The sequence below is a fragment of the Phascolarctos cinereus genome, unplaced genomic scaffold (genome assembly GCF_003287225.1).
Source record: "Phascolarctos cinereus isolate Bilbo 61053 unplaced genomic scaffold, phaCin_HiC Scaffold_726;HRSCAF=1367, whole genome shotgun sequence".
Taxonomy (NCBI): domain Eukaryota; kingdom Metazoa; phylum Chordata; class Mammalia; order Diprotodontia; family Phascolarctidae; genus Phascolarctos; species Phascolarctos cinereus.
This window is the reverse complement of record NW_027556098.1, coordinates 29,195,309-29,222,265: the sequence shown is the minus strand read 5'-3', so window position 1 is coordinate 29,222,265 and position 26,957 is coordinate 29,195,309. Positions and strand designations below refer to the sequence as shown.

The following is a 26,957-nucleotide window of genomic DNA, read 5'->3' as shown; positions in this document are numbered from 1 at the left end:
GAGAGGTATTAAAGTCACATAGGATTAGCTGTAGAACAAGAAAACATATTGTGAGGACCTTTCCAAAAGTATCTTCTCATGGATACTCTGAAAAATTATTTGAGGGTTTACACATCAGTACTTCAAGGATCTATAATTTTATTAGGAGGATATTCTCTTAACCAATTCGGATTTTAACCCCTCTAAGACTTAGTAAGGGATCTATAAGAGTTTCTTTGAAAAAATTATCATTTTTTTCCCATCAACTAGAGAATGGCTGAACAAGCTGTGGTATATGATTGTAATGGAATATTATTGTGCTGTGAGCAGGAGGACTTCAGAAAAACCTGGAAAGACTCATATGAACTGATACTGAGTGAAGTGAGCAGAACCAGGAGAACATTGCACACAGTAACAGCCACATTGTGTGATGACTTTGATAGACTTAGTTCTTCTCAGCAATGCAAAGATCTAAGACAACTACAAAAAAACTCATGATAGAATCTGAATGCAGATCAAAGCATACTATTTGCTTGTTGTGTTTTGTTTTGTTTCTTCTTTCTCTTGTTTCCATTGGTTCTAATTCTTCTTTACAACATGATTAACGTGAAAATATTTAATATGAATGTATATGTAGAGTTTATACCAGATTTCGCACTCTCTTGGGGAGGGAGAAAGGGATGTAGAGAAAATTTAAAACTCAAAGTTTATGGAAGTGAATGTTGAAAACTAAAAATAAATTAATTAATTTTAAAAAAAAGAAATGATGACAGGCTGATTTCAGAAAAACCTGAAAATATTTACACAAACTGATAGAAAGGAAAGTGTACATGGTAATAGCAACATTGTATGATGATCAACTGTGAAGGACTTAGCTATTCTCAGTAATACAATAATCAAAGACAATTCCAAAGAACTCATGTCGAAAAATGCTATCTATGTGCAGAGAAAGAATTGATGAAGTCTGAATGCAGAGAGAAGCATACCTTTTTCCACTTTTTGTGGTTTTTCTTTTGCTCTGTTTCTTCTTTCACAACATGAGTAATATAAAAACATGTTTTACACGATTGCACATATATAACCTATGTCAAATTGCTTAGTGTCTTAGAGAAGGGAAAGGTAAGAGAGGGAGGGAGAAAATTCGCAATTAATTTTTTAAATAAATGTTAAAATTGTGTTTACATATAATTTGGAAAAAATAAAACACTATGTAAAAAAAAGAAAGAAAGAGAAAAATGTATTGCCTTGAAGCCAATCTAAGTAAGAAGAGTTCAGGTTCCCACTACCTTTAATCTGGAGTGTTGTAATAGCCTCCTGATTGATGTCCAATCTCTTCCCTTTCATAAAGCGCAGATCTGATCATGTTACTCCTCTGCTCAATAAACTTCAGTAGCTCCATATTGCCTTTAGGATCAAAATAAACACCTCTCTTTGGTATTTACCATCCTTTACAGCCTGGCTCCCACCTATGTTTCCAAATTATATAGTATTTCCTCTCACATATTCTGTGGTTAAGCCAAACTGATTTTTTTTTTGCCCTTTTGGTCAGTCAGTTGAGAAGTATTTATTAAGCATTTACTATGTGTATAGTCACTGTGCTAAGTGATAGGAATATTTCAAAAGTCAAAAACACGGCCCTTGTCCTCAAGGAACTCATATTCTAATGGTGGAGACAAACAGTTATATACAGACAAGATATTTGTGAGTATATTGTAGTGAAAATGGAAGGCAAATTTCAAAGAGCAAGCACTAGCAGCCTGGAGGACTGGAAAGGCCTCCTGCAGAAGGTGGGGTTTGATCTGACTCTGGAAGGAAGCCAGGAGGCAGAGGGGAGGAGCGAGATTATTCAAGGAATGTGAGACAGCCAGCAAAAAGGTACAGAATCAGGAGACCAAGTATCTATTTGGGCGTGAGGAAAAGCGCCCAGGTTAATGGAGCTGGATCTTAGAGTGTTTGGAGGGAAGAAGACCGGAAAGGCAAGAAGCCACCAGGAGCTCTACATTCTATCTTCTAGCACTGGGCCTTTGCAAAAGCTGATTCCCAAGCAGGGAATGTATTTCTTCCTCACCTCTACCCTTTAGAACCCTTGGCTTCCTTCAGAGTTCAGTTCTAGAACCACTTCCTGCATAAGGCTTTTCTTTAAAATATATATAATTATAATTATTATCATATGTAATATATTATTACACATAATATATATTAATATTATAATATATTATTGTATGCAATATATTTTACTATATTATATTATATATTACATATTAATATAATATATTATATATGACAATATCAACATGTTATAATATATTTAATTAATATTATATTAATTATATATTGTATAAAGTATATATCTTACATGTTATTTATTAATATAATGCATTAGAAATTATATATTATCATATATCACATAATTATCATGTATAGCATGATTATACTATAACATAATAATTATCATATATAATGTATTATTATCATAAACTTAATCATCAACAAAGCATTTCAATATATAAAGAATTTTTAAAAGGACTATATAGGACCCTTTATACTTTTGTTATATACAGTTCTGGTTTGAGTATATATTAAATTTAACAAGGAAGTAATAAAATTGTCTTGTTTGTGTCCTCTTCTGAATGGTTTTACCTTTGGTGTATTTTTAAATGCTTTACTGATTTTTTTTCTTTTTTTTTCCATCTCTCTCATGTTGTTTGCAAGTTGTCTCCTCCACTAGAATGCAAGCTCCTTGAGGGCAGGACCTCTTCCTTTCTTTATATCCCCATCATTTAGCACTCTCTGCACACATAGCTAGTGCTTAAAAATTGCTTGTTGACTGATTAAATGTAGTTCTGACCTTGTCCTCTACCTCACCTTCTAATTCTAGTATCCCTAAAATAAAAGAATAGAAGCATCTGACACAGAGAGTAGAGTGATGAGTCAGGAAGACCTGCGTTCAAATCCAGATTCACACATATACTAGCTGTGTGACCCCAGGCATTCCACATCTGTCTGCTCCTCTTTTGTGAAATGAGGATATACACAACATCTGTGAGGAATGAATGAGAAAACATATATAAACTCTCTTACATACCTTAAAGCAGTATGTAAATGTTAGTTATTACTATGCATGCTACAACATCTGGATTAAAAGCAAAACCTTTAGTCATCCAGAGCCTACAACATACTAAATATTTAGCTACTTGAAAATGTAATTGTCCCAATCAGCCTATTTTCTGACGATGTACTTCCTAGATACCATTTTTAAGACATTTCTTGTGGTCATCATCATTGGTAATATGTCATGGTCTATTTATACCAACTATGCATCTCTCCATTGTATTAGAAGTGATTTGCCATTTTTATTGTTATTAACCTTGAGAGGGTATTTAATGGATCCATGGCTTCCACCATTCCCTTCTATAATGAAGATCACAATACATCTATGATTTTTTTCTTGCCTGTAATTCTTGTCCATGTTCTCTGAATCAATCACAGAAATGCTTACTAGCCAACTGGCAAGTAAAACAAATGTTTGTTTCTTAGGCTCCTCTGGGCTCCTTGTTAACACAATTCATTTCTATTTGTTAAACTTCAGTATAAAATTTTTATAATCTTTCTCTGTAATTTATGTTGTTTATTACACATTTTTCATTATGATTATTTTAAATAGTTCAGGAGCACATTTTTTTGAGTGTATACTAAATATTTTTCTCAATACTATTCTTTTTCCTATCTGTTTACTAATTGTGATCTTTGCTCTCACAAATCAGTAGTCTGACTGTGTACAGACATCCAATTAAGGAATGACTCCTTCATCAATAGAGTCTATGCCTGTCTGCTAAACTGTATTCAATTTTTGTTACCTAATAATAATAATAACAAGCATTTATGTAGTGCTTTAAGGTATGCAAAATACTTTACAAATATTATCTCATTTTATCCTCACAATAACCCTGATGGTAGGTGCTATTACTATCCACATTTTACAGATGAAGAAACTGAGGCAGATAAAATTTAACTGACTTACAAAGATTTACACTCCTAATGAATGTCTAAAGCTGGACTTGAACTCAGGTTTTCCTGACTCCAACTAGTCTTGGTTACAAAGGCTAAAGAGACAAAAATTCCATGACAAGCTTTAAATGAAATAAGCATGCATTTTGATATTTAATTTGACCTGATCATCCACCAAAGGAAGACCAATTGGATGAAGAATGACATGTCTATTGCCTAGATCAGGGATCAGCAAATTATGGCCCAAAGGCTAAATCCTGACCACTGTCTTTTTAATACAGCCCATGAGCATACCACAAGGACATACCAAGACAGGTTACAAGATGGATTTGGCCCCCATTAAATAGTTTGCTGACATGTATTTGAATAAACAACCAGAGAATTTTCCCAACAGAAGCTGGGACGTATATACTACATAAATGGGCAATAAAATGGAAAGTGGGCACAGAATTAAAACAAGAGGAAAGTGGGCTAGATTGCCTTCAGGAAATTCCAAAGATCCTTCAATGACCTCTAGTTTCCCCCATAAACAAAGGACTATTTTTTTAATACTAATATTCCTTCATGGGGTTTCTATGACTACAAAACCTGAATACAAGACATCTTCAAAGAATTGAAAACGAATGCCACATAATGGGCAAGGATGATGTCTACAACAGGTTTAAGCAAGGTAGAATACATAATTCTGTTTCAGTAAACTGCATTGTAAGCTGATTAAAGTCTTGAGGCCCAGTATTCACCAAATAGTTGATAAAAGCTCGTTGCATTACAAGAGCTGTGACAGATTTTGAGACCTTCTCTATGTTATATCTGGGAATTAGAGGATCAGGACCCTTATAGCAGGAAGATGAAATTAGGGAGGTAGATATAGAGTAGTCAACAGAAGGGCATTGACAGTTCAGAAAATCGTTTGAACTTAATTTAAATTGGCTGCATTGGTGAGAAACCCAAGGTAGAGGGGATCTTAAAAGAACTGGTGAACATGAACAAGAGCCAAAACCTTTTATTCCCATGTGAGGGATGGAAAGTTTTTCTCTAATCTTTACATACCATATAGATTGCCAGCAGATACTTTTGAATGGAATCATTTTCCTGTCTTTATTCCTCTGAGATCAGAACATAAATTTCATGATGAAACTTTCTGTGGCATTGCTCAGAGACCAACTTGAACAACATAAACAACCAGCTATTAATGTCAGTTAGACTTACTCCTATCACAGTGACAATAACAAAGAACTGACTAGTCCCCAAATCAGGGAAGCTGCCCAGGATAACTTGCAAAGAATAGATTCTGTGTTCCTCTGATCTTATAACTATGTGATATAGTTTCTTCAAATTTTCCTTTATGATAGAATTATAGTCAAACTAGAGAGATTGTTGTGCTGTTGCATTCTATGACAGAATAGAAATTAAAACTGTTATGACTTGTGGTTGTCATGAAAATTTTGCCAATATATATCAAAGGAAGTAAAGATCAATAAATAAAAGAAATAAAAATCAAAATGTATTCCATATTTCATCATGGACTAAGAGTTCTTTTTAAGTATATGCATCTATTTTTCTTCCATTTCCCTTTTGTGTACCCCTGTTCTTTACCCTTCACAGCACCAAGTTTGATAAATTTATGTACCAAACTTCAGAATGTCCATTTCCCCTTGATTGGGTACCAAAGGTAGAGTTAAGTATAGGTCATTAGGTTCAAAGGAAAACAGAAAATCAATCACATATATATCCAGATGTATCCCTGGAAATTGACTCAATTCCTACATTACCCTGAGGATAGGCATCTGAACCACTATGAACCCAAGGGATTTTCTCTGCTCTGCCTTACTAAGTTTATACCACCTCTGGGTCATCTCTAAGTTAAAGGAGGAGGAAGACAGTATACCTGACTAGAGTGTTTAGCACTATCTTTTAAACGTGAGTAGGATTTGATTGTTTTGAGACATAGAACTGCTGTGTACAACACTTGCTCATGATATGGAAGCTATGATTTAAGAAACCCTTTATCTTCAATATCATATGAAGTACAAAAAAAAAAAAGAAAACTAAAGGTTTTTTCAAATTAAATGTCCAATTTTTTTCCCCTGAAGGGTTACACCCAGTTTTGCTGGATAGGTTATTCATGGTTGCATTATTCCTAGTCCCTTTGCCTTCTAGAATATCACATTCCAAACTCTCTGCTCCTTCAATGTGGAAGTTGCTAAATCTTATGTGATCCTGACTACGGCTCCATGATATTTGTGGCCTTTTAGGTCCTTGGGTGCAGCCTTCTGACTAAGTCCAAGTTTTACAGAATAAATCCTTTTATTAAGGGGATTTATTCTGTGAAGTTTGAATTCAGTCAGTTTGGATTCACTTGAGGACCTAGAGGGCCACATGTGGCTTTGAGGCCACAGATTCCCCACCCCGCCAGACCCTTCATTCCCCCAAAGGCCTCATCCCAAGACCTATCTGTCCAGAATCTGCTATAAGGCACCACAGGACAGAGCCCACTGAACAGGAGAAGTACCTTCATTATCATTTAATCCCTTTTACCCCAATACCACTGGGATCTCCCCTTCCCAAGAGAGCATCTGAAGGACCTTGGACCTTGCCACTCACCCTCCACTTGAACTCTCTTGTATGTCTTAGCTCCCCTGATTAGAATAGTATATCTTTGAAAACAGAGATTGTCTCACTTTTCTGAGTGTATTCCCAGCACTTAGCAGAATACTTGGCACATAGCTGTTGTTGTTCATCATCTGTTTTCAAAACGGACCAATGACATCACAGGGTGATGTCTTGACTTGGAAAGAATCTATTCTTTGCAAGTTATCCTGGGCAGCTTCCCTGATTTGGGGACTAGTCAGGTCTTTGTTATTGTCACTGTGATAGGAATAATGTCTAATTGACATTAATAGCTGGTTGTTTATCTTGTCCAATGTCTTGACTTGAAATGAGGTAGAGTTGCACAAAGTCATGAGCATTATTCTCTCTTCCAGAGTCATCAAAGTCCAATGGAAGCAGTGTTGATGGCCCAGGATGCCGTAGATTACCTTGGCATCTTTGATGTCTGACTAAGCGCTCCACAGCACCTACTTCAGCCACCTTCATGGTTGTTGGAAATTATTCTCATCCACTCATTTAGCCAGAGGAAGTTTTCACATGCTTGGGGTAGACACTTCCCTAACTCACCAATGGATTTGAAGCCTGCTGGTTACCCTCGACCTGATTTAACCTGCCCACCAAGATGGCTTTACCACAGTGTGGCTGCTACATGTGCTACATGGCACATAGTAAGCACTTACTAAATGCTTTTCTACTCCATACTCCAAATCCTGGCTCATGATACAAAGGGCTAATAAATATCTTAATTTCAGCCAATTTGGGATTAAATATCCCATATGTACAGATACCCTAGAGAAGTCCAGCCTTGAGCAGGACATCTGGTTACTTACCTGGTAGGCATAGACAATCCCCACTATAAACTAACCTACACCTGAAATTTTATGTCTAACTCCCTAGCAAGGACTCGATATCTGTAATTACCATGCTCACCATTCCCCCTACCTCCACCATTATCATCTTCCTTGGGTACCCAAATTCCAGTCACCTGAGCCAAACACAAAGGTAAGTGATACTGAAATCTGGCTGAATAGCTAGGTAAACCAAAATAAGCATTGGAAATTTCCCATCCTCTCTCCACTAGTAATTTAGTCTTTTTAATGACATAGTAATTCGGAGGTGATGTTGTCATCATTCTATGAGATCCTAATATGACTGTACTTTCAAGATGAGTAAAAATTGTAGCATGAATGGCAAACCAAAACATATTACGTTACAAACTGGCAGAGAAAACACTGGATTTGGAAGGCCTGAGTTTGAATCTTGACTCTATTTACTATCTGTATAATTTTGGACAAGTCACCAAGCCTCTCAGACTCTGTTTCCTCTGGAAAATTAGGGGATGGGAGTAGAATATGTCTGAGGTATCCATTAGTTCCAAATTCTATGAAACTTACCTCTCAAACATAAACTCCCCAAGTCCTAACTGAACCACCTTCCCCCAAAATAGTAGATGCCAGATCTACTGTGCTCTCATCTAATTTAAACTCTACTAAAACTGAAAAGGAAAAATACTTTTAAAGCAAAGAAAGATGAAAGCAGTTACCGCTTTCCTTATCTGCCAGGTTCAGACTCTGATGATGGCATCATTAACACCTCAGGCCAGGGGGAGGATGGCAGCCCTTGGCTGTGGAGAGGTGGAAGTTCTATAATCATCTTTTTTCAGGAGAAACCCCACAGAGTCCTGAGCTGTCTTCTAGGCCTTATAGGAAACTCTTCAGCTTACATTTAACAGACAGTCCTTTTAACTCCATTATTAACATAGTGACCTTTAATAAAGCAGTACATCACTAAAGTTAATTCTCATTTTTCTCTGAAGCTTCAGTGCCTGTTAAGTGATGGTCATTTTCAAAGTTGAGTCTGTATTAGCAATGCTTCAGAAATCCATCCCTGAGAGTTCAGCCATCTCCAGGACATTTTATTACAGCTCTGCATTTGCCCGAGTGAGAAAGCACAATGTATTTACTGTGTCCAGGGAAGTTAGGAAAAGCAGAAAATTCAATTCAATACAACATAACAGACATTTGTTAGGCATCTACCATGGACAGATCACAATAAAAGTGAAGCCTAAGGCTCTTTTCACTGGATTCCAAGTCAGAAGGCATAGGTTCAGATCCCAGCTTCTTTAACTCCTGGTGGTATTTTGGACACATTCCTTAGGAGGAAAGGAGGTAATTTAAAGGTGGAAAGGGCCTTAGAAGCCATATAGTCCAACCCCTTCATATGACAGGTAGAGAAACTGAGACTCCGAAATGTTAAGAGATGTGCCCAACAACACAGAGGGAACGAGTAGGAGAGCTAGGATTTGAAACTAAGTCTTCAGACTCCAAACTCAGTGCTCATTCCACACAACTATATTTACTTCACTTAACCTGTCTTAGCCTCACTTTCTTGATCTGTAAAATAGGGTTATTAGATAGGAAGATCTCCAAATTTCCTTATAGCTCTAGATTCTATGATCCTACAGTTGCATCCAGCCTTATTATTTGGGGGGGGAAGTTAGGCAGTGGGGTTAAGTGACTTGCTCAGGGTCACACAGACATGTCTGAGGCCCAATTTGAGCTCAGGTCCTCCTGAATCCAAGGCCAGTGCTCTATCCCCTGTGCTTCCTAGCAGTCCCTACTTTTTTCCAAGTAGCAGTTAGGTGATATAATGGATAGAGGACTGAGCCTGGTATAAGGAAGACCTGAGTTCAAATCCAACCTCAGATACTTACCAGCTGTATGACCCTGGGAAAGTCACATAACTTCTATCTGTCTGTCTTAACTGTACCTATCTCCTAGAATTGTTGTCCAGATCAAACAACATAATACTTGCAACAGCACTTAGCACAGTGCCTGGAACATAGTAGGTGCTTTTATCCCCTCCTTCCCTACCTTTTTCAATTCAGTAATGAGAGCTTACATTTATATGGTGCTTTAAGGTTTACAAAGCTTTAAAGACATTGACATTTGAGCCTCACAACAATAATATAAGATAAGCACTACAGATATCAGTAGCTAGTCCCATTTTACACATGGTGAAATAGAGAATCATAAAGAAATTAGGTGACTTGTCCATGGTTATACTCTAGTATGTGCTAGAGCTGGCATTTGAACCCAGATCTCTCCTGATTCTAAATTAATACATTATACATTATTGTTGTTGCTGTTGCTGTTGCTGTTTTGTGAGATTAGGTCTTCCTACCTCACCCAGGATGAAGTACAGAAGCTGTCCAAAGGCCCAATCCTATGCTGATAGGCATGGGAGCTTTAACTTGTTCTGTTTATAACTTGGGCTAGGTTCCCCCCCTCCTTAGACAAACTGAGGTTAGGTCCCTCCTTAGCCCCAGCTCCCAGGGGCTCATCATATTCATGTTTAATTTAGGGCAAACATCTCATCAGTTTAGCCCTCTGTATCCCAGAACTCCACTAACCTTTAGGGATTATAGACATGTGCCACCATGGCCAGCAGGGCTCTATCTGTTATACCACATTGCCTATAAAGAACCAAAGAAAAGGCAGTGATATCCTTTAAAATTATCTGCATCTTCACAGGGCACAACGAAACAACCATCTGCATCTTCACAGGGCACAACCATCACAATTCCCCTCCAAGACCACAACAAGTGATTTAAATTCTTGTCTTTCAAATGAGCTTTCTGAAAAGAAAAAAAAACTTTTGTACTAAAATGCATGTGTTTGTGATTGTATGTGTATACCTATGTGTGTGTAGATGAATGTATGCCCATGCGTGGCCATGCAAATTGAAAGTGAAAGTGCCAGAAATAATTAAGTCTTCTAAACAAAAAAGATGAAGGGGAGAAAAACTGAAAACAGAATTCAGTATTATAGACTCTGAAGGCAGGTAAATGGCATTGTTTGGGAATCGATGCTGGAAGAATTCATCCAAAAAAAAATCAATACAACCAAAGCAATAAAACTTTTGAGAGAGTCCATAAGCAGAGCTGTCTTAAAAGAAAAGAGCTAAAATAGAGAGTTCAAGGGGAAGCACCTAGTGAAACTAAATTAAACAAATTTAAATACAACACATGTAGGGAAAAGTGTTGTGACAACTCCCAAAGGAGCATGTTGTGCTACTGGTCGTAACTCAAAAAGTTTATTGAGCTTTTTCATTGTGTTCAGTATTAAAAGGAACAAACTCCCATCCCAGCTGCTATCCTGGCTGAGTTGACATTCCAATGACATTAAAAAATTACTGACATCTCATTGATAACAGGTATGTCAGCACTCAAATCCCACAGAAATATTTATTGCTTTCTTTGGGTTTAATGTGTGCCTCCTCTACCTTTCAGGCTGTTTTCTACTTCAGCAGTAGCTACACTCAGACTTCCTTCTTTAGAAAGTCTTCCCCAAGGACTTGAGTTCAAATCTGGCCTCAGACACTTGACACTAACTGTGTGGCCACTTAACCCCTATTGCTTCAGAGAAGAGAAGAGAAGAGAAGAGAAGAGAAGAGAAGAGAAGAGAAGAGAGAGAGAAGAGAAGAGAAGAGAAGAGAGAAGAGAAAGAGAAGAGAAAGAAGAGAAGAGAAGAGAAAGAGAAGAGAAGAGAAGAGAAGAGAAGAGAAGAGAAGAGAAGAGAAGAGAAGAGAAGAGAAGAGAAGAGAAGAGAAAGAAGTCTTCCTCAGCCCTGCCTCACTTAAATCCAATTCACTTGCAAGTCAAGACATCCTCTTGATGTCATTGGTCCTCTTTGAGAATGAAGGATGAACAACAATAATCCCCACTTATACAGAGGGAAATTACCAAAATCTTAGCCAGAACCATCTTCTACCATTCCTTCACCACCCCACCCAAATACTCTGAGTATATGTGCTTTATGTGTAGATGCCTTGCATTACAAAATGAACTTGGAATAGGAAAAACTGAGTGTGAATCTCAGTTCTAATGCTTGGTTTTGTGATAAGTCACCTTATCTGGCAGATTTGTACAAAATCAGGATAATAACACTTGTACCATGGACCTTATAAGGTTGTTGTTAGGAAAATGCCTTGTAAATCTTAAATCAATATGTAAATATGAGTAGTTGTTATTACCTCATTTAGGGAAGTATGTGTACAAGTATATATGCATGTGATATGTATTCCAGGGAGGGTCTTACACATGGGGAGAACAATCATCCACATGATAAAATTTCATGAACATGGAGAATACTCCCTGCAAAGACCCTCAAAGATGTAAAGCTTTCACATTTGCATGATGGGATAATGCTCATGACAAAGGATATTTTTTTCATTCTACTTACAATGGAAATATCCATGAGAAAGATAATACACTGAAATACACACATTAAAGAGGGAAAGAATGATATTAAATCTTTTCCTAAAAATCAGTTTAGAAGGAAGAACAGGATAAGAGAGGAGGATCTCTCTGTTTGATGGCTTTGGAATGGGAAAAGAAACCCTAGGGGACTATAGATAAAGGAACAGAAAGGAGAGGTTGAGGATATTTGTGTCTTTCTTATTTCAAAATTTTGTCTTAAATTTGGCACCTCTCTCTCTCTCTCTCTCTCTCTCTCTCTCTCTCTCTATATATATATATATATATATATATATATATATATATACATATATATATATATATATATATATACATATATATATATATATATATTTGTGTGTGTATGTGTATATATATATAAATGTATGCATGTATGTATATATATATATATATATATATATATAATGTCAACAAAAATGTCAACAAATAACAATATGATGATAACTAAATTATGTTGCTCATCCTTTGTTTCAAGGAGGAGCACTGACATCACAGGCTGGTGTCTTGATTTGCACATGAATTGGATTTAAGTGAGACAGTTGCTCATAGTCATCAGTTTCATTCTCTCTTCTAGAATCACTGAAGTCCAGTGGCAAGACAAAAGTCAGCACAACTGGCAATGGCCCACAATGCAGTGGATGACCTTGGAATCTTCAGTGTCTGACCAAACTCCACAGTGTCTGCTTCAGCCACCTTCATGGCCATTGGAACAAACTGTTCTCATTCACCCTCTCTATTGGGAAAAGTTTTCACATGTTTGGGATAGACCTCCCCCTACCTCACTGATGGGTTTGAGGCCTGTTGGTTGCCCTCAATTTGGTTTAGCCCATTTGTCAAGGTGGTTTCACTGGGGTATGGACATTGAACATGCTATAGCTTCTTTGAGCCACAGGCAAGAGTTGGGCGAAAGATGAACACCAAAAGCGGAACACTTAACACCCCATACACCCTAACTAAATGATAATAGACATAAAAAAATAAAAACCAACCAAAGCAGTGTGCACTCTCAGAATTATGTCCCACTTGTTAAGCCTTGGCCTCTCAAGTTATCTATCCCTGAGGTGTATGGGTGGAATCTCAGAAATATTAGCCAATTACCTTATAGAGGCCTTATCATCACAGGTTCAAACATGGAAAGGCTGATCTCCAGGGAGGTACCAAATGTAGCTATAATACAAAGGATGCTCTGAGAGTGGGAAAACATAGACCAGCACAAAGCTTCCTAAGGTGTCATCCTGAAGTTTGGCTTATTAAAAGGGACATAGACACACCTTCATTAAGGAAGTCTCCTAGGGAACTTGGCAATGCAGCCACATGCTTTTAAATTCCCTGGAAACTCATGTGGGTCTGAGGTACCCTCTGACAACAACCAAAGGTACTCAAAGCCCCACAATACCAACCTATGTATCACTACGCTCAACAAACTGCCTTCTTCCTCCTCCTTACTCCTCTATGTTACCCCACATAACCGTGATGGTGACACAGCTCAGCAGAAAGCAGTGCTGCTGTCCCTTGCCATAGTACTGACTCTGCTCACTTCTCTTCAGTTCATACCTCTACACCTGGCCAGGGTACTGAGTCATCATTTTAAGCTTTCGTTTCATAACTACGATTTTTGCTTCCCTGGCAAATGAAACCACTGAGGTTTAATTGCATAACTAAGTCGCTTAGAAATACATTTGGTTCTCAGGTAAATGGCCCACTGTATACTATGCATAGCCCCAAGTCCTTCAGAAGTCCCATTTGGTGATGACAGTTCCTCAACCCAAATTACCTATTTCCTTCAGTTTGTTTAAAGTTGTCTTTTTCCTCTCACACATATTTTTCCTAAAAATGAACATAACCACAATTTTTTTAAAAAAAAGTTATGGTTAGAAAAAAGCATTCTAGAAAGGAATGAGCATATTAGTAGAACATAGAGAAGGCTGAATACAAGAACATGAAGCACACCTCATACAGAACAAAAAAGGAATTTTGAAACATGAGAAACACCTCTTCATACTGTGACACTGACATTTCATGTGACCTGAAAGAAAGCATTATGCAGGGTGTACTAAAAATATTGGTGCAGTTTTGAGCTTTGATCGCTTATAATTATACTAAGACTTTTGGGACATCCTGTACTTTGAGTCAGAGGACTGGATTTAAATCCCATCTCTACCATTTGCTCTGACTCAATTTCCTCATCTGTCAAATGAGGAAGCTGAACTAGGATCAGTAGTGTCAAACTCAAATAGAAACAGAAGCCATTAAACAATGTTAAAAAAAAATCTCTGCAGTCACAATTGACTAGGAAAACCACACATTAATATTATCCCTATTTTATTATATTTTTATTAATTTTGTTAGATATTTCCAATTGCATTTTAATCTGGTTTGGGCCATGCTCAAGAGTGTTGTAGGTCACAGAATGAGAGTTGAGTGTTTGAATTCTCTGGACTTGATAAAAACTGAGGTCCCTTGCAGCTAAAAAACGCGTGACCCTAATCATGACTTCTTTGTCCTATAGCTCTTCTGTGCCAATTCATTATGACTCAATTCAATCTGATGAATTTTCCTCACATAAATATTTTTGAGATGTCATTGAATTAATGACAAAAATACATCTTGTAGCATTAACATTTTTCCTAAGAAACCCAGCTGTTACAAAAGCAAAATGCAGTTTTATAGCTGAGAATAATATATATTCACAGCTTCATCGGTTTCAAAACAATGCAAATTCTGTTTACTTTGTCAAGCATACCTTATGTGCACTATTTATTAATTTAATTAAACTAAAGAACTCTTGGAAAACATTTAGAAATCTACAATGGCATTTTTAGATGAAACTAAGAAATAACTTGTAATTTTTGAGAGTACATAAAAGCATGTGCATATTTAGATCTTAAAATTCTCTGTATATAATTAGCATTCAGCTACAATAAAATGAAAGGAAGCTCAAAATACTTATGAACCATGAAAATATGTAATAAAGAGGATGTTAAAACATAGTTCATATCATAGCTTTGGAAGTCAAAATATTGGACAGTATTTTCTCATAATTCAGTAGATGATAGAAAGGGAAAAGATATCAAGGTTCAGTTCAAATGCTACCTCCTACAAGACACCTGATGCCTCCAGCTAATGCTCTACATATCATCAAAATTACATATGTATAGACATATATATATGTGTGTGTGTTTATTTATTACATATGTGTGCACATGTTAAAACTGTATCTTGTTCTGGTCCCCCTGGCCACCGCCACCACCACCACCCCTGCTCCTAGACAGTATATGTGTTTAAAAGTAGCCAGTAACAATAGCAGGAAGTAAGACTGTAAATGGGAATCTAGAAGTCATGTTCAGATTGTCTCACAAATCAAAGGAACAGAATTTGCAAACTGCATCATATAGTAAGCCAAAATCACATCCTGAGACTGTGCACTGAATCAGAGTAAGCCATAAAGGACTTGCTATCAGGGCCTTTGGGTCTTACAGTAAGTTCCAGACATCAACAGTAAGACCAGCAAAACAACAAAAAGAGCTGATAAATTTGAGGGGATGTGGACATGGGAATTTTAAAATTTTACTGATGACTTTGAGATGATTTGGATGTTAAAGAACTAACCCCAAGGTGACACGGATAGGAGTTAGTCTGTCCCCAACAAAAAACCCCGTAAAAGTAAGACTTCAAACTCTTGACATTCAGGTACTATTCCATGTCCTAAGGGTCCATGCTGCTTGAGTGTCTCCAATACTGAACCACAGTTATATAAATGATTTCCCCCTGCCCATTCTTTTCCCCATGTTGCCTGCACCTACCACTCCATCCCTGTCCCCATACCCAGCCATTTACCTCTTTGCACGGCTTATCTCCATACTTTCTGTGTTCACCCCTGTACCCTCTGTGAATTATTAAAGTGTGATTCTAGCCTTACTTCCCACTGCCATCCTAATCTTTCTCAATAAGTCCCCAAAGAACTGGGTATGCCTATCCCCATTTCACAATTTCATAAATTAATTAGCAAGTCACACATAAATATGTATGTATATATAGGTACATATATGTATATACATATATGTATCTATATATGTATTGTGTGTGTGTATACACACACACACACATATACACACACACCCATAATTTACCTTTTGGTAGAATATAAGCTCCTTGAAGTCAGTAACTATTGTTTCATTTTTGTCCTTGTATCCTCAACACTTAGCACCAAACACAGCACATGACAGGCATTTTTAACATGCTTGTTAATTTATTATTATAGCTGTTGTTTTCCTCTAGCAAAATACAAGTACCTTGAAGGCAGAGGCTGTTTTCTTTTTCGTTTTATATCTTCAGTATCTACATGTTTAGCACATAGTGGACACTTAAATGTTTTTTTCATTAAATTCATTTGAATTGAGGATATATATGACAACCCATGGGGCTATGTAAAGAGATTATTCCAGAGGCTAGAAAAATAGTGGTGATATCATGTGTTCAGTCCCTTGCAAATTTGCTGATGAATATACACATATTCATACATGAAGGAAATTGAGTATAAGGTACTTAGGAATAAAGAGCTACATAAATCAAGCACCATATAAATGGCAATTAATCTGTTATTGATCAACATAATAGATCTGCTATGTCATCAACATGGCTGTTGTCTCCACTAATGCAGATGACAATTCTTCCACACGGTAATAGACAGTTTGACGAGCTGCCATAGACAAAAATAATCACACATTTGGTATTAAACCTTCTGGTGACTAACTTAATGCAAGCAAGTAGATAGACTGATACCCAGTCAGTCCATCACTAAAGCATGGAAGGGCTTGATTAGGACCTGTCAGACACCTATGTCTTTTGAGAATAGTCTATTAAGAACCCAGGGCACCACGGCAAGATCACTGTGCCACAATGAGGCTTCTAAGTTTCAGAGAAAATATTTCATTTTAAAACATGCAAAAAGGAGGGTTATTTAGGCCTTGAAAGTACTTTATTGCTTGAATAGAGTCCCCCCCACCCCAATATGGCAGTAGCTTTCATTACAGAAAGGTAATTGGAAAGAAAAGCACAGGCAATTTCACATTTCTATGGTCACAGTATAAAAGGTTAGAAGAGTCAGAGAGATTGCGAAGAATAATCAGCAACAGGAATGAGGAACTTTATGGGGGGTTTTGACAGGCTTTTTTGTCCTTTTGGAACATAATTACTTAATATAAGAGAAATGGCAGCCTTGCTCAATGGGATTATACCAAAAAATCAAATCAAATAAAAAAGGTCCCATTCAGGTTTTTCATAGGTCTGTCATCTTAGATCAGGATGGACAGCAAAATAGTTACTCCATTCATTACACCACAAATCCAATTTAAACTCTGAATTCCAAGTTCCTTCTTGTCTGGTCTGGGTTGTATTTTTACACTTTGGTTCTCATCTCTAATCTGGCTTTATGGTCATGGTCAGATAAAGTGTTCCTAATTCCATTTGTTCTCCCAAACAGCCCTCAGGCTTCCATCACTTCAGAATTCTTGTCAGTGGGAAGCCCTTCGCCCTGCAGTGTTGTTTGGGTTTTGTGGGTTAGCTGTTTTGTCTGGATGCACAGAAGAGTTCCTCTTTTTTAATGGACAGAAAAGAATAACAAAACCATGCAGTTGCAAATGAGAAAAAAGAAGGCAAGAGAGACTTTTGGGACTTTGCTTTATCCTTTTTGCAATTCTACTTTTTTACCTTGTTGATTGTTACTCTGGCCACTAGGCAAGTCAGCCTCTCTGAGCTTCAATTACTTCAATCTGTAAATGAGAGGGTTGGACTAAATGTCCTTTAATATCCCTTTCAGACCTAATAGATCTGACGACTAACATAATGAAGTTAGTAATCACAGATCATAAATTTAGAGCTGAAAAAGACCTCCTCTAGTCTAACCTCTTCATTTAATAGACGATGAAATGAAGGCCTATGGAATTTAAGTGACTTACTTAAGATAGTAAGCACTGAAGGCAGAATTTGAATTCAGGTCCACTAACTTTGGGACCAGGATCTCATTGGCCAACCAATCAGCCTAGCAACAAGTAATGGTGCAGAGAGAATACAGCCTTTCCTCTCTTTCTTTCTGTACATCTCTTCTCTCATCAGACTCTATCCCCTTTGTAAATTAACCTAACTTAATTTGTGATTAGCAACCAAATTCTCATCTTCTGGCTATTATAATATAAATTACATTCGTCCTTTAGTCTCAGAACCATTCTGGTGTCCATATCTCCCCATTTATTAACCTCAAAATTCTCTAATTCTTTTTATTTAAATCACTAAAGTATATCGTGTTCTGCATTTACTCCAATATTCCACAGCTTGCTACACTGAAAGAGCAAGTGTTGTCTCAGTACTCTGAATTAGATTTAATTTCAATAACTGCTTCTCTTAAAAGTATGAGCAGACCTATGTCCCAGAGAAGTAAACTGTCAGTGAAGATTTAATTCAGCAATTGCTTTTCTCAGAAGCAGACTTGTGCTATTGGCAAGTGAACTCTCTTAAATGGAAACATACCTTTACTGGACTAAAAGGTCCTTGAGATTAAGGACTATGTCTAATTTAATTTCTCTGTTCCCCTTGGTATCTATACATAAGGGACTCAAAGCGCTTATTGTTGTATTAATCTGTTTCACTTGTTATATTTATAGCGGGGATTGGGACTCTCTTGATTCTCCATAAGCTCATAAGTAAGGGAAAGTCCTTTCTACATCTGAAACTATGTAAATAAAATGCATATTTGAAGTCTTAAGAGCCTATGTATATGAGGGAAGCTGGTGCTACCATTACTGGGTATCAGATTCTGAATTTTTCAGTTTTATTTAAATAGATCCAGTGAACCAAATAAGTGAATATTTCCCTAAAGTGAACTCAGGCTGTTCATGTTAAGTAAGAAAAATTATATACTATTTTGTGTCATATCTTCTTTTAACTGATTCATTCTTTCCCCTTTAATAAGACACTGTTCTCCAACTCACCAAAAACAATGAGAGGAATGTGGGAAAAGACAAACCAATAAAAGTAGATCAGTTGTGCCCATATGACTTTAAGCCGCCCAATATAAAGGACTAAAAACAAGCCCAAGAAAATATTTCAGGCTTTCATATATCCACACCCAAATCCCTACAAGTCACAAGCAAATTGATTCCTATTAATTCTCAATATAATATAAACTAAACTCAGATAAATTTCTTGAAATTAAAAAAAAAATACCTTTTTCCTGTTCTCAATGCCCTATTTATCTCCAAATTCTTCCACGCACCTATAATTGTGCCCTTCATTCATATTTTTTTCATCTAGTAAACTCTTCAAAATTTACTTCTCATGACTTTGTTTACTTGTGTTCTAGACTGCTCAGTGATACAAATATTCTACCATGGTATATAGATATGTAGTGTTCAATCAATCAACAAACATTTATTAAACACTTATTATGTGCCAGGAACTGTGCTAAGCACTGAGGATATAAATATAAGCAAAAAGAAAAATACTCACTTCCTTTAATAGGCATCTACAAGATACATGCAGAGTAAATGCAAGCTAATTTTCAAACACTATACACTTTAAGAAAGAAAATACTTTTTCTTTATTCTTATTGTAAAGTGATACATCTATCTAATATGCTTTCTAAACAATAAAGAGGTAAGATAAGATCTTATGGGAAAACACTCATCTAAGTTGATAGGAAAAAAAACACATTAATAGTGTAGCAAACCCTTCATGGAGATAATAATACAAACACACATTAAAGATGGAGTTTATCTGGATTCTTCCAACACAAATGTTTATGACACTGAAACATTCTTTTTTTTTTCACAAATGAAGGTTCCCGGGTTCAAAAAGCCAATTCAAGTTCAAACCAGTTTTCTCACATTAATAGAAGAATATGCTAATTGATAAGAGCCTACTTAACAAATAGTGAACCTCCACACAAGAGTTAGGTAGTAAATATTGTGGGAAAAGACAAACCAATAAAAGTAGATATCATATTACCTCAAATATGATCAGCAAATAGACTCCCACCAAAATGACTGATGCAATGGTTACTTGGGTCTCTATGTCTGCATGGAGGTATTGATGAGCCATTGAAAGGGGAATCACCTGGTTTTTCTGGAGGAAGGCTCGAATATTTATTGAAATGGTCTCTCTGCAGCAAGAAACAGATGTTATATAGTTGGTAAAAGGGAAAGGTACTCCAGCATCATAATTAGCTTCCTCTCTGACTCCACTCTAGCACCAAATTATTCCATAATCAATTCAATTATTCATAGGAAATAACGATGGCACAGAGGATGCAGCACTGGGCCTGGGGTTGGAAGACTCAGCTTTCTGAGTTCAAATCTGACCTCAGACACTTATTAGCTGTGTGACCCTAAGCAAGTCACTTAATCCTGTTTGCCTCAGTTTCCTCATCTGTAAAATGAGCTGGAGAAGAAAATGACAAAACTATTCCAGAATCTTTGCCAAGAAAACCCCGAATGGGGTCACAAAGAGTTTGGATACAACTAAAACAACTAAACGATAACAGTCCTGAACTTAATTTGAGCCACTGGTTTCCACTTGTTTTCCTAAGCACACTTCTCATTAGGGTCATACCTTTTATGAGTGGTTGCTAATAAAACAGAAATAAAGAAGAAATCATAAGATCCCAAGATGTAGAATTAGAAGACCTAATCCAACCCCTTTACGTCATAGATGAGGTAACTGCAATCCAGAGAAATAAATGGTTTACTCCAGATCACACAGGTAATAAGCGGCAGAGCCAAGGTTTAAACCCAAGTTTTCTGACTCCAAATGCAGTACACCAGGGGAAAAATGGTTTTAGTTCCTTGGCCTCTACCTAGCCTTCTTGATGGTGTACGCGATGGTTAACAACAATCCTTGGATAATCAGGACTTGGCTGTATACTAAAGTACATATTTCCAAACCCAAATATTTATCAATATTCTCACAGAATCACATAGCTCGAAAGTTGGAAAGGACCTCAATGATCTTGTATTCTAACCCATACACAAAAGGAATCTTCACAATTACACACCTGACAAGTGGCCATCCAGCTTTTGCTTGAAGATCTCTAAGGAAGGGAAATAATTTTGAGGTAGCACGTTCTACTTTGGTGCAGCAGCAAGTTTCTCCTTACATCAAACCTAAATTTGCCTCTGAAACTTTCATCTATTGTCCCTGGTTCTGCCTCCAAGGCTCCAATAGGATAAATTTAATCTTTCCACCTACCTGATGGTTCTGGAAGCTCTTAGGTCCTCTCTGATTCTTTTTTCTAGGCTAAATATGTCCAGTGCCTACAACTGGGAGAGATGCCCTACTGTCCTCATGTGACATGAACTCAAGACCCTCCTACCATCCTGATTGCCCTACTTTGGACACTAATGAAATTATCAATGTCCTTAAACCATTATGCCTAGAACTAAAAACAGTACTCCAGATGATATCTGATGAGATCAAAGTAAATAATTATCACCTCTCTAGCGTGAAAATTAAGCATCTTTCCACACAGCTCATGATTACATTAGCTTTTTGGTAATTCATCACACTAGTGATTCATATTGAGCTTGAAGTCCACTAAAAAGCCCCCAGGTCTCTTTCACAAATACTGTTTTTATTATGTCTCCCTATCTTGTATTTTGAAGTTGACTTTTTGTTTCCAAAAGTAAAACTTTACATTTGTCCCCATTGAATTTCATCTTATTAGATTTAGTCAACTAGTTAATAACTAGTTCCAGCTGAGTAATAACTTTTTGGGATCCTGATTCTATTATGTGATGATGAGATTCTAAAATGAACTCTGGTAGGAGGAGATATGCAGAAATATAAGGAAGAAATAGCTAAAGTTTAAAATAAATAATAAGGGAACATTCCAAAATTTCTTACAACATAGAATTCCTCAAAAGCAAAATAGGCTCATTTTTATTAGGAAGGTTCAGAATAAAAATGGAATCTGAATGTTGAAATAGATGAAAATAATTTTCCTCAAACTCATTTCTTGCATTCAACTCATCATAATAATTAGCATATACATAATGGTGATTTCCCCCTAGCCTCTAGTAATTGGTGTATATTAAATCCCATGATGACAAAGATATTATACACTTTAATATTTCAGTCATCTGTGATTTCATCATGGTGGGTACCCCCCCCCCCAGCAACATAGATTACAATGCCTGGAGGACTTAGTAAATAATCTCCAAGAGCTGCTGTGGATAAGTTTTTGTCACCTCCTGGACAAAATGGAGATGGACTTCTTTGAATTAACTAGGCTAATCCTCAGATAATAGATATATATCATCACTTCTCCTCCTTCCCCTTTACCTGTTGTCTTGCCCCCTAGAAAAACATCCACTCTGAAGTCCTGATCTCCTGATTGGTGATTCCCTCTGAAAGCTCTATTTTAGGAAAGATCTCAGTCATGCTTTACTTCACTCATGCCTGACACACATTCTTTGAACTTCTCAGCCCCTTCCTACCACTTCTTTCATTTCCCTCATGTGTTTCGCCTTCCTCTAGTAGAATGTAAGCTTCTTGAGAGTATAGACTATTTTATTTGTATCCCCAGAACTTAGCAGAGGGCCTGAAACATAGTAAGCACACAATAAATGCTTTATCTAACCATCATATATCACCAGTTTTGGGGGAGGGCTGGTAGGTTCTACCAGAGCTTGTTCTCTGTTGATTTAACCTTCAAGAACTCAAGGTCATGTCCACCAGGACAAAGCATTTGAGTAGGACTTAGAGGGAGATAGAGAGAGGAAGTGATTTTCCCAGAGCCACCTAGCTAAACAGAGACTACGACAATTTATGATTAGAACTCATGCCCTTCTCTGTCTCACAATTTGGCATGCAATAGCTCCTTCTTGCTTTTCTAAATTCCCATTTATCTGAGAACCAACCTGGTAATTGTCTCAAAAGTCCTTGAAGTAACAGCTCGTTCATTTCTTCTAGAATTTAAAAAGATGGTCCAGTTATAGATGACCTAAAAAAGAGTTGACAATCATCTTTCAGTGAAACATATTATAGAGTTATTTGGTTTATGAAGAATCTTTATTTCAGAAAAGGGAAACTATTATGCAAAATTTTGGAGAAGAGAAAAAAATACTTATGAAGCCTCATCAACACCGGACTGCACATAGTCAAATGGTAATTACAGGGCCATAAGTGTCATTCTTATGAGTTTGAACTATCTGGATAGTTGATTATGTGACTATTTCCGCAACCTATGTAAGTCATTACAAATATGTTTATAAATAACTTGGCACCACCAAACTCACCAAGGGTCAATGATAGACTGAATAATAGTATGTAGGTACAAGCAAACTAACTAAGTAAAAGAAGGAAAGACCCTTCCACGTAGCTAGTCCTATAGTTAGGAGAAAATGTGGTGAAGTAGAAAGAGTCCAGCATTGTATAGTCAAAGGACCTGGATTCAAATCCTACTTCTGCCAACGTGACCCTGGGCAAGTCACATCACCCCATGGGCATCAGTTTCCTCATTTTTAAGGGAGTTGAACTAGACGACCTCTAAGGGCCCTCCCAACTCTAAGACTATGGTCGAGGTTGGGTGTGATTTATTGCAAGAATATGGAAATGTTTTTGAATGAGCATCTTACAATTGTATGCATCTTACAAAAGGTGGATGAAAGGATAACGAAACATGTGCAGGTTTCACTCAATTGAGGGAGAGTTCATCATGAATACTCCTATTTACCTCCAAAACAAAGATTCCTCAGTCACCACAAGCTAAACAGGGACTTGCCTATTTATTCATTTACCTCAAAGAACCCCTCTTCCCACTATTTCTTTCCATCAGAGATAAGTACCAAATGTAGGAGTCATTTAATTTCTATGATACAAAATGGCTATGTGGCCATATTAGAATTTTGATAATGCAATGGGGCCTGAGTAGGCTAAAGTCACATTTGTAATGGACTTTCGTCCTAAATGTGCAGAAGGCTGTAGAACCTTCATAGAGCACTCTCTGAGTTGTCAAGCATGCTTTCAACAAGGTGTCTCAGTTTCATTTTAACATGCTCATTTCAGTCATGTCCAACTCTTCATGAACCCATCTGGGGTTTCTGTGGCAGAGATACCGGAATGGGTTGCCATTTCCTTCTCCAGCTCATTTTACAGATGAGGAAGTGAGGCAGACAGGGTTAAGTGACTTGCCCAGGATCACACAGCTAGTCAGTGTCTAAGGCCAGATTTGGACTGAGGTCTTCCTGACTCCAGACCTAGCACTCTATGCACCGTGCCACCCAGCTGCCCTATAACCTGACTGACATAATCTTACTCTTTGACTGACTGGTTTATAACACAACCACAAGAATCTGCCCTCTTCTCCTTATTTGAGAGACCCCATCAAAGAAAAAGGATTAAAATACTCTGTAATGCTTTTTTTTGTACTTGAAATTATGTAAAGGTTTATAAACACTAATGGCTAATCAGTTTATAGATTTAGAATGGGACCTCAGAGGTCATCTAATCTAACATCTACTTATTTTGAAGATGAGGAAATTGTTAAATGATCTGTCGAAGGTCCCACAAGTAGGGGATAGTCAAGATTAAATTTGACCCCAGGCTCTCTGACTCTAAATGTTATTCACTTTTCACTACTACACTATGCTGCCTTATTCTGAATTTTGTTGATCCATAATAACCTCAGAGACTATGAATATTCAGCGATCCCACTGTGTCTGTCACCTCACTTTGGCCATGGGTTCTCAAGCAGACAAAAAGTCAGAAAGACTCCTCAATGACAGAGAATTCTGGATCAAGCTCTATCACTGGACATCCTGCTGTCAGCTATCTGAAGAAACATGCTACCATTTCATGGAAGACCACCAGTGGGCACAGACATTATACCATAGCATGTCATAGTGTGTTTGGAATAGGGGGCTAGAGGTGATTATGGGTAAAGTGCACACATGCCTGAGAATTCTTGCCAAACAACAGTTTCAGTCAATTGAGTAATGAGTATGGATTCTTTTTCTTGATTCAAAACCAAATGTTGAGCAAAAGATCTGTAGAAACTTTTACAACGTATAATACGTATTACATATCATATATAGTTTATGTTTTACATATTTATATAAACACATAAGATAAATTTTGAAAGTATTATAGACTTGTAGAAATCCTGGTAGGTTAGAAATGGAATACAAAAATATTCTTACTCTGAAAGGAATATAATTTAAGAAACATGATCTATAAGTATTTTTTAAGCTTGTATAATAATACAAAAGTAACCGCTACTATACATTTCTGACTTGCACTTTGCTTTTCATAAGAAGATAAACTCAAATCGTTCTGTAAGCACTAAGATACTAATATGTAAGCAACTATAAGCAAATGGAAAATATGTAAGCCCTTCTCAGTAATGCAATTGTGTACAAGCACAATTTAATTACAGCACACGAATGCATTCAGTACCTTTAAGAAAAATCTAATCAAGGTGCCTCCAACACAAACCACTACCACAAAGAAATACAAAACCTATAATATCCTTCTAAATTTCCCAATGAATTCATTCTTTGGGAAAAACTCATACAGCTGTCTGTTCACAACAACATAGAATCAAGGGTTGTATAGTCACTTTACAAAGAACAGGAGAAAAAAATATATTTTCCAGACAAGAAAAAGGTCTCAATGCAAATTGTTTGGTGGCCGATGGTGTCCTTACCATAAAATTCACAACCAAATCTTTTCAAAAATGAAACTTAATGTGATAAAGTGGTTCAAACCTGAAAGAGATGCGGCATCTTCTCAAGCAATTACTTTCATATAGCTCATCTTCATTACCTGTTGTTGTGGGCGCCTTCTTCTGGAGCCAGGGTCTTCTGACCAAGTAACCTCAACCACAATATGTTCTTCCGCTTGAGGCCGGTTAACCACACCAGCTATCAAGGACCCTGCCAGCTCTAACTTGAGGAGAGCAGAGTCACCAACATCTGTAAGATTCACAGCTGGTGCCCTGCTTGTTAAGGGATAAATGTCCAAAGGAGGGGAATAGTAGCACAGCACCTAAGAAAGCCAAGGACTTGCCCTATTCATATCAGTGGTAGGGGTCATATTCACCTTCTACTTCAGATCAAATCACACAAGTGCTTGATTTGAACAGAAGCAAAGATGCCATGTGTCCTAGAATCCCTACCAATCCCCATTTTCCCATTCTGTATCTCCAAATATAGATTATAAAGTTGAGTAAAGAAACTTTCTATCCCCTGAAAGCTCAAAGTTGAGTACTGAGGATTTAGAGGGTGGTAGATGAATGGACAAAGGAAGAAATGAATTAAAACCTCCGCTACTCTCCTTAAGGAGGTTAAACCTTTGTAAAGGGAGAAATCAAAAGGGGAGTTGAAAATGAGAATTCTTGGAAATTGAGAGGATGCCCATCAATTGGAGAATGGCTGAGCAAGTTGTGGTATATGAAGGCAATAGAATACTATTGCGCTATAAGAAATGATGAGCAGGTTGACCTCAGAAAAACCTGGAAAGCCTTGTATGGTCTGATGCTGAGTGAAGTGAGCAGAACCAAGAGGACTTCGTACATGATAACAGCCATGTTATGCAATGACTAAGATTGTTAAACTGAACCCTTCTCAGCATTACAAGGATCTAAGTCATCTCCAGAGGCCTTGGGATGGAAAATGCTGTCCACATCCAAAGAAAGGACTATGGAAATTGAATCGGTATCATTTTTTTTCCCTTCTGTTGAGTTTTGTTTCCTCTTCCTGATGGTTCCTCCTATTGGTTTTAATTTTTACTTACAGCTTCACTAATGTGAAAATATGTTTAATAGGAATGTAAATGTAAAGTCTATATCAGATTGTGCACCGTCTTGGGAAGGGTGGTAGGGAGGAAGGAGGAGAAAAATTTTAAACTCAAAAGCATATGGAAGTGATTGTTGATAAATCAAAATAAACTAATAAAATTTTTTTTAAAATTTAAAAAAAAAAGAAAACGAGAATTCTGTCACTGACCCAAACCAGCGGTGTACAGAGAGGCGTAGAAATTATTGCAAATCATGGTTCTAAATAATATTTAGTAAGATACGAAACAATCTGTT

General features: G+C 37.0%; 1 protein-coding gene across 1 annotated transcript in view; it reads right to left on the bottom strand.

Moving 5' to 3' along the window:
- The window catches only part of OCA2 (OCA2 melanosomal transmembrane protein), a 542,641-nt gene that overhangs the window by 418,950 nt on the left and 96,734 nt on the right, over positions 1 to 26,957 (bottom strand). The window contains exons 6-8 of the mRNA XM_020992730.2: positions 25,691 to 25,854; positions 22,786 to 22,868; positions 19,877 to 20,030 (exon numbers count right to left, since the gene is read on the bottom strand). Coding sequence (XP_020848389.1) covers positions 19,877 to 20,030; positions 22,786 to 22,868; positions 25,691 to 25,854 — 401 coding nt within the window. The remainder of the gene's footprint in view (positions 1 to 19,876; positions 20,031 to 22,785; positions 22,869 to 25,690; positions 25,855 to 26,957) is intronic.